This window comes from Amphiura filiformis, chromosome 11 (genome assembly GCF_039555335.1).
Source record: "Amphiura filiformis chromosome 11, Afil_fr2py, whole genome shotgun sequence".
Taxonomy (NCBI): Eukaryota; Metazoa; Echinodermata; class Ophiuroidea; order Amphilepidida; family Amphiuridae; genus Amphiura; species Amphiura filiformis.
Genome location: NC_092638.1, coordinates 23,457,613 through 23,472,593, shown reverse-complemented (window position 1 = coordinate 23,472,593; position 14,981 = coordinate 23,457,613). Strand labels below are relative to the sequence as shown.

The 14,981-nt window shown below is 36.2% G+C and overlaps 1 protein-coding gene across 4 annotated transcripts in view; it reads right to left on the bottom strand.

The window, feature by feature from the left end:
• The window catches only part of LOC140164582 (active breakpoint cluster region-related protein-like), a 92,978-nt gene extending 85,513 nt beyond the window's left edge, over positions 1 to 7,465 (bottom strand). For all 4 annotated transcript variants that reach the window (XM_072187887.1, XM_072187886.1, XM_072187890.1 and 1 more), the window contains exon 1: positions 6,406 to 7,465. In XM_072187887.1, the coding sequence (XP_072043988.1) occupies positions 6,406 to 7,303 (898 nt within the window). In that variant the 5' untranslated portion in view covers positions 7,304 to 7,465. The remainder of the gene's footprint in view (positions 1 to 6,405) is intronic.
• Between the last annotated feature and the right edge of the window lie 7,516 nt (positions 7,466 to 14,981).

The window sequence follows — 14,981 nt, the reverse complement described above, 5'->3', positions numbered from 1 at the left end:
AAGTCCTCCCTTTTGATGAACATAAAATTTATGCACAACTCTCTATTTTTTCCTCAAAATGGGCTGAAAAACACAGAATTTTTCATGCACAGGCAAAATTCTACATGTACAGAGCCAAAGTTACATGCATTTGTTCGATATTATTTCATAATTTTTCATCGTAAAATGTATCCTGTGTCGTAAATTACAGCTTTAAAAGAGTTACCAGTCTCAATAAGCTTCTATCATAACAAAGAGGTGGATGTTGAATGGCCTCTCAAATAAACTTGAACTTGTTGCCTTCTTGTACACACGCTTGGGTCAATTAACTTCCTAATCCATTTTGTTTGGATGAATGGCGCTTTTTAACAGTTTAATTTCCAAAACCGATTATATTCAAAGAAACAAAAACTAAAAAAGGTATTTCCAGGCATTTGAATAATAATAGAAACCCTCATTAAAATTGATATTTGAACTTATCGGTACCACCTGGTGGGTTATTAAATCCATATAGAAACAAGATTTAGGGTGTGTTCATATGTAGGCCTAAGCAATTTTAACTTAAGATTTGGACATCAATTAACTTCCTAATACATTGTTTGAACGAATGCTGCTTAAACAGTTTAATTTTCAAAACCGATTATTTTTGAAGAAACAAAAGCTATTATTTCCAGGCATTTGAATAATAATAGAAACCCTCAATTAAAACTTATTGTTACCACCTGGTGGGTTAATCTATATAGAAACAAGATTTAGGGTGTGTTCATATGAGAATAAAAACTAAAAGTAAAAGGGCTTGACATTGGTGTGTGAGACATTGGCCACCCTGGGCACCCTTCCTCTGTTTCAGCACTACAAGTACACTACAATGTATATAATACGACCATGGTGTAACTTAGATCAATGCAAGCTCCTTATACAATCTACCAGAATAACACCTAGAGTCCCGGCTACACTGTAGAGTCGGTGGAGTGGCATGGGTCACCATAATTATTGGGGGCACTGACCATGACTGGAGGGACACCAAGTCTGATGGGGGGCAAGCCACTTTTCAGCAATTTCCCTATGGATTTTTCTCAATTTTCAGATCGAAGGGGGGCACAAACCATTTTTCGGCAAGTGTAATATGGGGTTTTCTCAATTTTCAGATCAATGCGATGGGGTGCACCCCCCCAAGTACCCCTATGATGCTACACCACTGCCAAGGGTGTACAATTAATCTTGAGTAAAATGCCTGTGTGAACACTATACTCCACTTTATTCCTACATAGTACATGGCCAATTTGCACCAAAAACCAGCAATATGTTTCTGTTTCTAAAACTGTCAGGGTCAGGAATGACTCATAGAATTGTACATAATCTGTGGGTTCAACAAAATGGGTGACGTCTGCAATTAATAGTCCAATATCACAATTCACATTGTAAACATTGAGAATGAAAACAAAGACATGTGAGGAATAGAAACCTGTGGTATTGAGTTTCACCTGCATATGATGTCAGGAATCCTACAAGTTAGGGAGCTATTTTAATTTTTGCCATTGTCAGGAAACTTGCTTGGATTGATATGCATGGAGATTTTTGTCATACAATTCTGAATTAGATACTAGTATACTTAGCACACATTTTAAGAGTAAATTTGTATTTTCTATATCCTTGGTGGTATTTACCAATAAATACCCATATGTCCCATCCGGTAATTAATTTACACATAAAACAAATTACCAGCATATCATGAACTAACAATGCAAATTACATGTATGAAACATGGTCTTCGTCCGTGGCATTGTCTTTTTAAAGACATTTCTTGTTTTAATGTCATACAGAGAGACCTACATAAATTGAATACAACAAGAATAAACTTAGATGAAACCATCGTGAAATTGAATACATGTATTAAATGCCAATCTAATGACATAATGATTTAAGAAAAAACACGATTTTTACAATTTCTGATTATGTTTTTTACAAAAATCTTTTATAAAGGTACACCCAATGTTGATTATTTATACATTGTAGACTATAAGTCTATACATTGTACCAGGGGTAGCGCGAGCACAAAAAATCAAGGGGTCCAATTTAATTTTTCTGGACCCTTTGGTACCTGCAAAACCAACATTTAAGGGGTACGATGAGAATTTACATGTAAGGAGTCCATCTGTCTGAAATTCTAAACTTCAGAACTTGTCAATATTCCAGTGAAATTATTAGTGTTGTTGGCCTATGGTGATTCAAAAGATTTACTGATCTTTTTATTTTTTTATTTTTAATTGATGATTTATGCCTCAGTGCATCGTGAAATTAAGGAGTCCATACAGTTTTTATCGGACCCTTTGGTCACATTCAACTTAAGATTTAAGGAGTCCAAAATGGGCAAAATAAAAAAATAAGGAGTCCCTGGACGCGCAAACTCCTTAAATGCGACCCCTGCATTGTACATCTTTACAATGGTATTTTGTTGAAAGTCAGTGTTAGACATGCCAATAATTTCATTGAGTTCTTTTGTGTAAATACATTTTCTATTCACCATTACCTACTTTTTACATTAAGTATACCACTTATTTTATAATCAATCAATAATTGCATATATTCTTGGCAAATTGTGCAGAACTAGGTGGACTGAACAAGTTAAGGAAATGTGGTTGGAAGTGGTCCTCAAATCGCATGCATGCAAATTGGATACAATATTGTTTTGTAGTGTTTAGTGTAGGCATAAAATACTGTGGTGTAGGAGGGAGTTAGTTAAGCACCGGAGGAAAACGCGATCAAGGTTTTTTGGCCGCAATTGCGTTTTTGGGTGAAATTATGTTTTTTTTTTTTTTTTTTTTTTTTTTTTTAATTTTTAATTTTTAATTTTTTTAAAAAGTTATAGACCCTAAATTACTTGTTATTGAAGGTTTGAAACCAAATAAATATTTCTACTTAAAAAAAAAAAAAAAATTTAAAATTCTGAGATTTTTGTTCAAAGCTGGATAAAGTTGTACATTTTAATTACTGTTGCTTCTATTGAACAGCCAGGGACATATTGAATTAACATGCATTGCTAGCTGTTCAATAGAAGCAAAAGTAATTAAAATGTACAAATTTATCCAGTTTTGAAAAAAAATCTCAGGATTTTTAAATCTTTTTTTTTTTTTTTTTTATATAGCAGTATTTCGGAGGTGCCAACCTTCAATAACAAGTAATTTAGGGTCTACAACTTCTAAAAAAAAAATTAAAAATTAAAAAAAAATTTTTTTTTGTGTTTTTTTCGGGAAATCGCGTTTTTTTGCGTTTTTTGGAATATCGTGGTGCGTTTTTTGGCTTCCAAAATCGCGTTTTTATCCGGTGCTTAGAGTTAGTCAACCAGGACTGAACATTGACATTCAGAGAACTTGGTGTCCGGTGGTGCCCACGTAAGTATGTACATGTAAAATCTCCCAACCAAAACCCTCCTGATACCTTGATGGCATTTTAAGTTAACCAAAATGACCATTTTGCACAGCATTTTCATATTTTCTAGAAGAGCCAATGACAAGTGCAAAAAAATACATCAAAAAACAGCCTATTTTTGGTACATATTTTCCCCACTCAGTGACTCCTGTTCTTTCTCCTGTCTCCTTCTCACTTCAGACCTTGTCTTTTGAGGCGAGTGAGTGCGATAACTCACCATCACTCGCCTAAAATGAAGCTGAGGAAAGCTTTTTATCACTCGCCTACATTTGGTGTAATACTAATCACTCACCTATAGCTCACCTGACAAGTTTTGAGGAGAGTGATTTGTCACTCGCCAGCAATTTTCAAAAGACAAGGCCTGTCACTTGTCTTTATTTTTCTCGCTCTCCCTTCTCCTCCCTCTCTACTTCTCCTTCTTCTCTCTCTCTACTCTCCCCCCCTTCTCTCCCCTCCTTTCTACTATAATACTATTCACATCATTATCCTTTACTGAATTAAGTTCATAAAGATCATTTGGGGAATGGGGAATCGCTAGATTCAGAAAATTTCTTGAAATTTTAGATCCAACTTGCTCGTACACGTACCAATTCTTACGCTCCGTAGTAATGACTCATATCGCAAACAAACAAATGGTTTATCATTTAACCAAGCTATGTAGAGCAATTTGACAATTTTCTGCCAAAATCAGATTCTTAACGTAATTTGACACCTTAGATCAAGTTCACAGTGATATTTAAGTGATTTATTCAAGATCTTATATTTAAGAAAACCAGGCAACAACTCATCAGTAAATACTCAAGGGACAAATTCCAACTCATCCTCCCTGATCATCATTAGACAGTAGCCTGAATTGATGAGACACCAGGCACGCAAGACTGGACACCATGTCACTGGGGATGCACCAATATCATGGATGACTCACATCGTCATATCATGGCTTGGTGGTGGTAGCTAAACGAAGATGATGAAAAGGGGAAATTGATGAAGTATCACCATGTGTTGTGTCGGTTTCAAATCAGTGAACAAGCCAATTATCATCAATTTTTAATTTCAACTATAGTGGTTTGGGAAACAACAGGAAATAGTGTTTTGTATTGCCAGTCAATTGAAAAATTGAGTGGAGTGGATATCATGAGGAATATTGGAAAAAATGATGAAATGGATGCATTTTCAATTTAGTGTTAAAAGGTATGCAATTATTTCAAAGAGTTTACCAAAACAGATTCATTGTAAAGCTTTTTTTATCAATCAAATACCAACTGAGATGCCTTATATATTCATGTGTAGGCCTACTACCCTCACCAAATTAGTTTCACAATTTTCAATTATTTGAAACAGAGTAGCCTACATAATTACAAATGTAGGTGTACATCTGCTATCCTATGTCGAAGATTTGCTATGTCAAACTGGTTAACTTCCTATACCAGATGGTTCGCTATGTCGATTGCCCCCCTGGCAAAAATTGCCTATTTGGGCCCCCGCCCCCTAGTGCAAGGAAAAAAAAGAGGAAAAAGGAGGGAGAGAGAGGAAAAAAGAGAGAAGAGAGAGGGGGAGAGAGGGAGAGGAAGGGAAGAGAAATATTGGAATCCATACGATATGCAATACCATACGATTATTATCAATAAGCCTGGCAAAATTGTGTTTTTGGGCCCCTGCCCCCTAGTTTGGGCCCCGCCCCATGCAGGCTTGCCCCCCCCCCTGGAAAAAATCCCAGCTACGCCACTGTTTTAAGCATTTGCTGGGATCACTGAATGGGAATTTTAACTTTATGGTGGTAATTCTGTGTACCGTACAAGTTAAATTGTACACATTTGCTGGGATCACTGAATGGGTACCGGTACTTTAAACTTTATGGTGGTAATTTGTGTACAAGTTAAATTTTTACACATTTGCTGGGATCACTGAATGGGACTTTAAACTTTATGGTGGTAATTTGTGCACAAGTTAAATTTTTACACATTAGCTGGGATCACTGAATGGGACTTTAAACTTTATGGTGGTAAAATTTGTGCACAAGTTAAATTTTTACACATTTGCTGGGATCACTGAATGGGACTTTTAACTTTATGGTGGACTGGAAATCAACATACATGTACCAGTACATTGTTAATCAGTATAATCACAAGGAAGTGATATTGAATATATTTTAGTACCATACCTTGTTTGGGCTCACAAAAATCAAATTTGTTTTGTTGTACATAGACGGGTTGATTCAACCATGCACTCTATTGAGTGCTATGCCAGTGTAGCTTATGTACAACACAAATACCAATGGGCTACATGTACGGATAAAAATAACTGCAAATAATATTAAAGGGTCAAGTAACCACCTCTTCATTAACAATTTTTTTACTGTTTTTAAGTTGCATTTCATGTAACATCCACTCTTCCACTAACCATTGTGCAATATTGCAGGCCTACAATGTATGCAATAGTTGTGATATCAAAATTATTTCAAAATTGGTATTACAAAATTTGCTCGAAAAGGAATTAAAATCAAAATTCTATCATTCAATAAAGTCAAAAGAGCAACAGATAAAACTAAATGGATGAATTTTGGAAAATCAATCAATGTGACTGCCAGACAGACTGATTGATTGATTGATTGATTGATTGATTGATTGATTGATTGATTGATTGATTGATTGATTGATTGATTGATTGATTGATTGATTGATTGATTGATTGATTGATTGATTGATTGATTGATCAAACGAATGAAATAAACCATTTCGATTTTTTTTTTCTTGAATGATCGACATACGGGGTGAAACGAATGAAATAAACCATTTCAAAGTACCGGTAATGTTCTTTTCTTGAATGATAGAAATATGGTTGTGAAGCTGTGGATGACGAAGCAGGCGCGGTATTTGGGTGGAGAGCTTGATATTTTTTTTTTAATCAATCCGCTCTAGATTCGGACAGTAGGCAGTCTAAACAAGTACATCTTGTAGTATTATTTTTTAGGGACGGGGAAGTGAGGGATATACTTACCACTGTCCATGTCGACAGGACTCAAATTGGAATAGTTAGCGGAGAACCTCTTCCTCTGTGCTTCAGCTATGAGTTGTGCCGGCATTGCATTATCCATTCCCAATCCATGAGGCAATGCCAATGTTGGTCTTGTCAGTCTATCGCTTGTTGTCATATGAGGAGTATCAACTGAATGTGTTCTCGAGAGGTTGAAATCTGGTGGAGGAGTCGATGGTGGAGGAGATCGGGGCTCACGATGCACATGATCTGGGGAACTTGGTCTTCCATTATGTTGAGGTATTACTACTACTCCTGGAGGAACTCTGCCAGCATGACTTGAAACGAATGGTGTGTTGTCGTATAGATATTCGTAATCGTGATCCGAATCTGAATCATCGGCTTGTGCGACACCTTCCTCGACCTCACTGAGATTCATATACAATGGTTCGTCATCGTCATCATCAACATCATCTTCTTCTTCTGCACCATCTTGTGAACCAGACCCTTCATCTCCTTCTTCCACCACCTCTTGTTGATCTTCTTCCACAAAAGGTGTATCGACGTCATCCTCTTCGTCCAGGTCAGATCCACTTGGCTCAGGGGTTGTAATACTTCCAAGTTGTTCACTATGTTTCCTGCATCGAGTAAACTCCCTCTGTAACCATGATTGACAAAATTTGGCTCGTTTTAGTTCATTTCTAATCTTAAATATCAAATCATGTGTGTGCTCTAAATCTTCCTGCAGTGCGTTTAGTTTTATAGTGGCTGCCTCACTGTTGCCTTCATCACCTTGTTCACTGCCTGTACTGGTGACACTCTCTCTTTCCGGTATCTCGAGTTGTAAAATACTCAATTCTGGCGGAGTAAACTCCTCAAAATTTTTCCTCCACTGTTTCAAGAATCGATCTTTGATCGTCATGATGGTAATTCGGTAACTTTAAACTTATGAATCCGTACGAAATTTAGTTCATCAAAATGACTGCCAACGCTGGTAGATAGATGTCCTTGGTAAGCAACCTGGTATACCTATTCAAGTGTGTTCGCTGCTTCTATTCACAAAATCACATGCATAACTGGCTCTTCGCTGTTCACAGGTTTGTGTACATTTTGTTAGTAGGACTGCTCGAAATTATTTGTAGGGATGTAAAAAAATTAATTTGATGTGCGACCTACCGAGAGCTCCACAATTTCAATTTTTAAAACAACATCACGGTGATTCTGAAGACTATTTTTAAAATAAAAAAATATTCAAACGATTTGATTTTATTATGAGTAGAACTGCCATGTATTATATAATATTGTGTAAATTCTTCGAAACGCGTGTTTTTAGGATTTACACGTCAATGTTTTTTGGTAGCGCCCTGTTTATTTTTAGATCTGTGACGTTTGGGGAACGCCTATGGGGGCGTTGTACACAAACAAACCTTGCCAAACCGGTGTCTGACGACCAGTGAAGAAAATGACAGTCACTTTGTAAAACATCCGGAGCAGCATCAGCAGGTGAAATAATATTATTAGGCCTATTTATTATTAAATTATTATAACTAGGGTAAAAAATAAAATAATAATTAAATAATTTGCTCAATCGAGAAAGATTTTTAGACATTTGTGATGCCACCAGAGTCTGGACGTCGACCTGTCCAGTATTTCTTTAGATGTAGATGTATCCCGGAGATGTATATGACTCAAATGCTTAGGGAGCGGGGTAAATGGCTTATCTATAATAAATTACTGAGTTTTTCGAATTTGTAAGGCTAAAAACTTCTACGTTTTACATTATTTCGGAAAACGGATTTTTGCGTTTCGTAGAGTAGGCCTAAAGTTAAGTTGTCCGCACCCCAATAAAACGTTTTTTAATTGTCCAATTTTGTTTTTGTTTACGTTAAGGGTGTCAAATTATGTTAATTAGTTTCAAAGGCAGGGCAAAGGCAGTGGCAGCGCACCTGCATGCTAACGCCAACACAATACACTAATGTTGACATAGCCTGAATTAGGCCTTCTATCCTGTCATCGGTGTGAGGATATTATGCCTGTAGTCTCAACTATACATGATATAGAAGCAACTATTACATGACACAGTAGAAACTCAATTAACATCTAGGCTATTGTTTATTCAACTAATTGATCAACATTAGCATGTATTCTGTGTTTTTATGGAGAACCTATAGTTAAAGTGAAACTTTTGAAGGACAAATTACTCAGGGTTGCCAAACCACACCATGAATAGGCCTACTCTGCTTTGTGGTAGTGCTATATGTTTAATGTTATCACCATAATGTATGATCAGGTATGATCATAACATATATGAAATAGAGTGTAAGGAAATGTGAATAAAATTGTTTCAGCTGCACAGTGGTGTAGCCAGGACTTTTTCAGAGAGAGAGAGGGGGGGGGGCAAATTTCATGGGGATGGCGGGATTGTCACAAATGGGCTAAAGAGTACGACAAATTTATCCAAAATGGGCTAACAAATAAAAAGTACAACAAATGCATATAGAAATCTAAAATATCAGATCAAGAGGGATGTGAATAAAATTGTGTTCATCTGCTCAGTGACTGTAGCCAGGACTTTTGCAGGAGGCGGGGGCAGCAAGGTACATTTCAAGGTGCGGGACAAACTTGGATGAAAATGATAAAAAATGAGCTAAAAGGTACAACAAATTTGTCCAAAATGGGCTAAAAAGTACTGTAGACACAAATGCATACAAATCTTAAATATCAGAGCGACCAGCATCCCACATCAGGGGCAAGACATGATCTAATTGCAATTTCAAGCCATTGATTTATATGGAAAAGATACTAAATATTATACTTCTAAGTTCTAAATGATCATCTCCTCTCATACCATTTCACATTAAATAAAACATTTACATGTACACAAAATTTACAAAATTTACCAACCGCGAAAGACCCTGACCGCGAAAGACGGGTGACCGCTATAGTTATATCAATTTGTAAGCGCTCTTTAGCAAAGTCAAATAGGCCTACCCTGTATGACAAAACAGGCGAAAATAGTAACTTTTTGCACAATATTTGCAATTTAAAGAGAATTGGCCATTGCTCATTAAAATGAAGCTAGTTAAGGTAGTACCGGTACTATAACCCCCTGATATATTTTGTGACTAATTTTAAATTTTCTCAAAAAATAACTATTGTGCTTGAATAGTTGATAGGTTGTTTTCAACAGATTTACCACATTCGCCTTGCTCATAGGGCCTGCACTTTGGCTCGACATTTGAAAGGGGCGTGAATTCATTTTTGGATACGCCCTATTATAATTAGGTAATACTCGACTCACACACATTCCCTATTATGTATATACATGTACCACATGTAGTAAATCTGTCTGCTTTATCTGTATTGTGCCGTTCTTAAGCAAATAGTTAAACACGATTCATCAAACATTATAACAATAGCTCTTTTACAGTGTGCAATCATCCCGGGCAATAATTTGGCAATAATAGAGGATGTGCGTGAAATTATTGATTGGCTCCATACAAAGGATTTGAACCGGTGTCCTTCACCGTAATCATGGCGCAATGTAGTGCATTCAATCAAACGTTGTCGTAATTGTTATGTGTGTGAGACGAGCTGTCGCGGTAGATTGCAATAGCTTGTAATCATGCTTTTGTTGAATGAATTTGAGTACTCCGCCATATTTACGGTTTGCTACGTCATAATCTAGGTGATTATTTGCATTGGATGTCTTGAATACGCTGGCGAAGTTGTGTAAATAATCGGACTAATGCTATAACAGTAGGTGAATACAAGTATTGAATATAGGCCTATCGCGTTGCAAAGCCCAATTCAGTGATCCCAGCGAAAGTGAAAAAAAAATCAAATTGTTACTTTTACTAGCGGGATACCCGCGCTTCGCGCGGGTCCCCGCTAGATGAGTAAATGGGAGCGTTCACTATAACAGGAAGAATTACTGAACAGGAAGAATCATCTAAAAGATACATTTTCTTTATATAAATCTGTCTCTTCTTACATTTCCTTTCTTTTCAGTTTCTTCTACATGGGGTTATTTTTTTCCCAAAAAATATTTGCTGCTTAGCTTGTGATTTTCCGTTTTCATGTTATTTATTTATTTAAACCCGTTCCCATTTTTTTTTTTTTTTTGTTATTTGTTACATTTCCCTTTTAGCTTCATTTTTTATTTGCTGCTTGCGATTTCCCGTTTCCATGTTTTTTTATTTAATTCTGTGATCATTATTATAGCTTCTTTTTTTCCTTACGTTTCCCGATTAGTTTCTTTCCTTCTTTGTTTCGTTCCCGTTTCATTTGTCATTTTAATTTCATTTTTCTTTATAGTAGGTCTACCGCTTCATTTTGTTTATACAACACACATATTTTTCCCGTATACGTCCTCTCATAGCGTGTATGCGGACGTGTTCATCGTTATCATAATCCCGTGACCCGTCCATGTACCTTTTTACCCTTTAATTTTTATTTATTTTTCCTTCTTTCTGTATTATCATGTCCACTGGTCTCTGGCTCGCAACGGTCGCGTGGCTCTGCGCCGTTTACGCGCGCATTGGCGTAGTGCGCATTACGCTCGCGCGCCGACGCGCTGCCTGCCAGCTGCAGTGACGCGCAGGCTGGTAACTGATTTTCATAACAAAAAAACCCCGTTTTTACCCATATTTTCACTGTTTTTGCAGCCAATTCTTGACCGATTTCAACCAAATAAAGTCGAGGCAATTTCCCGTATATTCCTCGATCTCCCGTATGAATTTGGCGACATTTGGATCGAAACTGACGGAGCCTTTTACATAAACCACATACATACACACATACATACATACAACATTTCCCTATTTATAGTAAGACTAGCGGGATACCCGCGCTGCGCGCGGGTCCCCGCTAGATGAGTAAATGGGAGCGTTCACTATAACAGGAAGAATTACTGAACAGGTAGAATCATCGAAAAGATACATTTTATTTATATACATCTGTCTCTTCTTACATTTCTTTTTTTTTTTCCTTTCTTATCAGTTTCTTCTACATGGGGCTATTTTGTTCCCATTTAAAAAGAAATATTTGCTGCTTAGCTTGTGATTTCCCGTTTCCATGTTTTTTATTTAATTCTGTTATCATTATTATAGCTTCTTTTTTTTTACATTTCCTAATTAGTTTCTTTCCTTCTTTGTTTCGTTCCCGTTTCATTTAGTTAATTTAACCCGTTGGCCTAATTACTCGTACCTCTTTTGTCATTTTAATTTCATTTTAGTAGGTCTACCGCTTCATTTTGTTTATACAACACACATATTTTTCCCGTATACGTCCTCTCATAGCGTGTATGCGGACGTGTTCATCTTTATCATAATCCCGTGACCCGTCCATGTACTTTTTGTCCTTTAATTTTTATTTATTTTTCCTTCTTTCTGTATTATCATGTCCACTGGTCTCTGGCTCTCAAGTCGCGTGGCTCTGCGCCGTTTACGCGCGCAGTGGCGTAGTGCGCATTACGCTCTATCGCCGACGCGCTGCCTGCCAGCTGCAGTGACGCGCAGGCTGGTAACTGATTTTCATAACAAAAACCCCGTTTTTACCCATATTTTCACTGTTTTTGCAGCCAATTCTTGACCGATTTCAACCAAATAAAGTCGAGGCAATTTCCCGTATATTCCTCGATCTCCCGTATGAATTTGGCGACATTTGGATTGAAACTGACGGAGCCTTTTACATAAACCACATACATACACACACACACACAACATTAGCCTATTTATAGTAAGATAAAAAATTTTAATGAAAAAAATTGGCAAAAAACCCAAGAAAACGGCAGTATCGACGAAGTTGAAGCCCCATTGAAATAGGCCTACATGTAGCTAATTTATGTAATTAATTACAGATTCACGTAAATGCATTATTTTTGTCTTAAATAGGCCTACACGGCTTTTGGCTGAACCACTAGCAGAAGACACCAAATTGATGTTTTATGACCTTTGACATTCTTTTGTGGCGAGTGACATGGTCAGTTCAATTCACGCCGAGTGTCCTTGACGGGTTTGACTCTGCTTCAGTGGTCATGAAAGAATTCAAAAGATAACCTCTGCCCCAACAATCCCAAGCAATTGTCTGAAACTGCTTTTCGGATGATGTATCATAAGAACTCATTCGTCAAATGATGATAGTCATATAATGACCAAAAGGTTATTACTGACTACTATATCATTGAAGACTGAGTTCCGCAGTACAAAATCTGAATTTTGATGATTTTTACGATCGTCCGGATGAAAAAATCACTGAATGGGCCGTTAGTTCCCTCCTCTCCTTACCTTGGCAATATGAATCAAAGAAAAATAAAGAAAAAAATAAATAAAACAAGAAAAAAAGACAAGTAAAAGAAACAATAAAAGAAAAACTAAATGAAAAGTTCGAACAATATTTGGTTTATAAAATTAATGTGACCGTGATGAGGCTCGAACTCACCACCTTCCGATTTAAAGATCGAAGTGCTCGTGAACAAAATTCTGATGCCTTACCAAGTGAGCTGTGCTCCTGAGATACGAAATAAAAATAAAATAATGCACTGTATACCTGCTTGTGTCGGTAATTGATTTGCTCATATTCCATAATGGTACAGTGCAACAGAGCAAAAATGCCCATAATTTAAAAGCTATATAATTTATGAACAATTAAGAAGTAACATTAAGAAGTAACAGTATCACAGACAGCTATACAGTGCTCGATACCAATAAATGGTAGAGCTATTATAAAATGGCAATCTTAAACTCAAAAATGAGTAATCCAAGAATCTCGCTCAACAAAAGAAGTGAGCTGATAAGCAAATGTCGTCATAGCCGTGTTAAGAAAACGTAATGTTTTATATGGTATGTTTAGGCCTATTCATTTTCTCCATAACCTATGTCACCACCTACCGTTGTGCGTCATACTCGCGCCAGGTGTGTTTTTCGACACCGCGTGCACGCGTTGCTAGGTTACGGAGTTTTTGGAAAGGCCTTTGATCATCGTGTTTTTCAATTTTAATTTATTCACCTGATGATCGCTTTGGCGTGAAACACAGTGTTGTGAAATGTATTAATATCTGTGTCTATATTTTTTTAATTTATGAACAATATACACTACACATAAAAATACTAATACAAGGGCATTTCAACATAAGAATCCAAACAATTAAGTACCAACATTCACAGCTTTGTCCTTATATCACATTTGGGTTTTAACAAAATGTTATCAAACCTCTACTGTGATTGGCAGCTGCACAAGGCATCTCTTTGATAGCTGATAATGGCCATCCATTCAGCAAGTGGCTACTAACTGACCTTGACAGGCTTGAATGAGCACTGTCATCTGCTACAAAACCATCACACTCTAGGTTTGACAATGGAGTGAAAGACTATTATTATTGATTAGGCGCGGATTTTAAAAGTACAGCTCCTATGCGTGTATAGCAAAAAATTGGAATAGAATTAGTCATGTAACTAAAATACTAAATGCATTCTGCAAAATGTGCTCTATCTGACCAATTTATAAAGCATTTCATTAGCTTTAATTTGACACATTGTTTGACATGTTTGGAATTATGGTAATCAATTATGTCAATTAATTAAATATTTAATGCAAATATGCATATTTTCTCTGACAGAATTGTAGGATTTGACAAGAGCCATTTTTCTTGTAAGTTTGATTCTTATAACATACCGGTATCGTATTGCGTCCCATTATAGTTACAAAAAAAAATACGCGTGCAGGACACACATACGCACCCCTACACACACACACCCAAAGGATCGTACCGTTTTACAATCGTATAACATTCTTTGGCGCTAGTAGTAGTAGTAGTAAATTCCAATTTTCTTTGCTTTACCTCACTTGTTCTGCTCAAAATTAAAAGGGGACATATCTGACAGTAAAAGCTTACATTTTATGGAAATTATGTTTAACTATTTGTTTAAAGGCTTAATGTACGATTTCCTTCCAATTTTAAATTTGTCATTATATACTCAAAATGCTGAAATAAAACTAGTAATAATGATCGGGAATGGTTTCTGTCCATTTTGAGCTGAAATAACGAGGTAACGTGAAAGAAACAACTGCTTGTTATTTTGGCCGTTTAACACGCAGTTCTATGGGCGGACATAAAGTCATAATTTCTTGAATTATGACTTTATGTCGAACTTTGCTCTGTTTACCTACAAACACAACAAATTTGGCTGATTCCATTTAGGTGCAAGTTGTGACATGTGTAAACATTACAAATATGCAAAAAAATCAGGTTTGAAAAAAATTAACCAAATTCATATTATAAGATCGTACATTATGACTTTAAACAGCACAAAACAGATAAAGCAAAATTACTATACATAGGACTATACATGTATGGTATGACAGGGACTGTTTAAGAATATATCATTAGATTTATGATATTTACTTCGAGGACTGTTATATATCAAAAATGTGAAAAATATCCAATTTTAATAATTTGTCATAAAATTTGTATTATATCATAAATTTCAATGAAATTTATTTGATATCAGAAAGACATTCTTCGTATTCAGAATGCAATTCGATATGTCTGATGTGCTCTCATGTCCCACAAAAGATACTATCGAAACGCTCAAAACGCT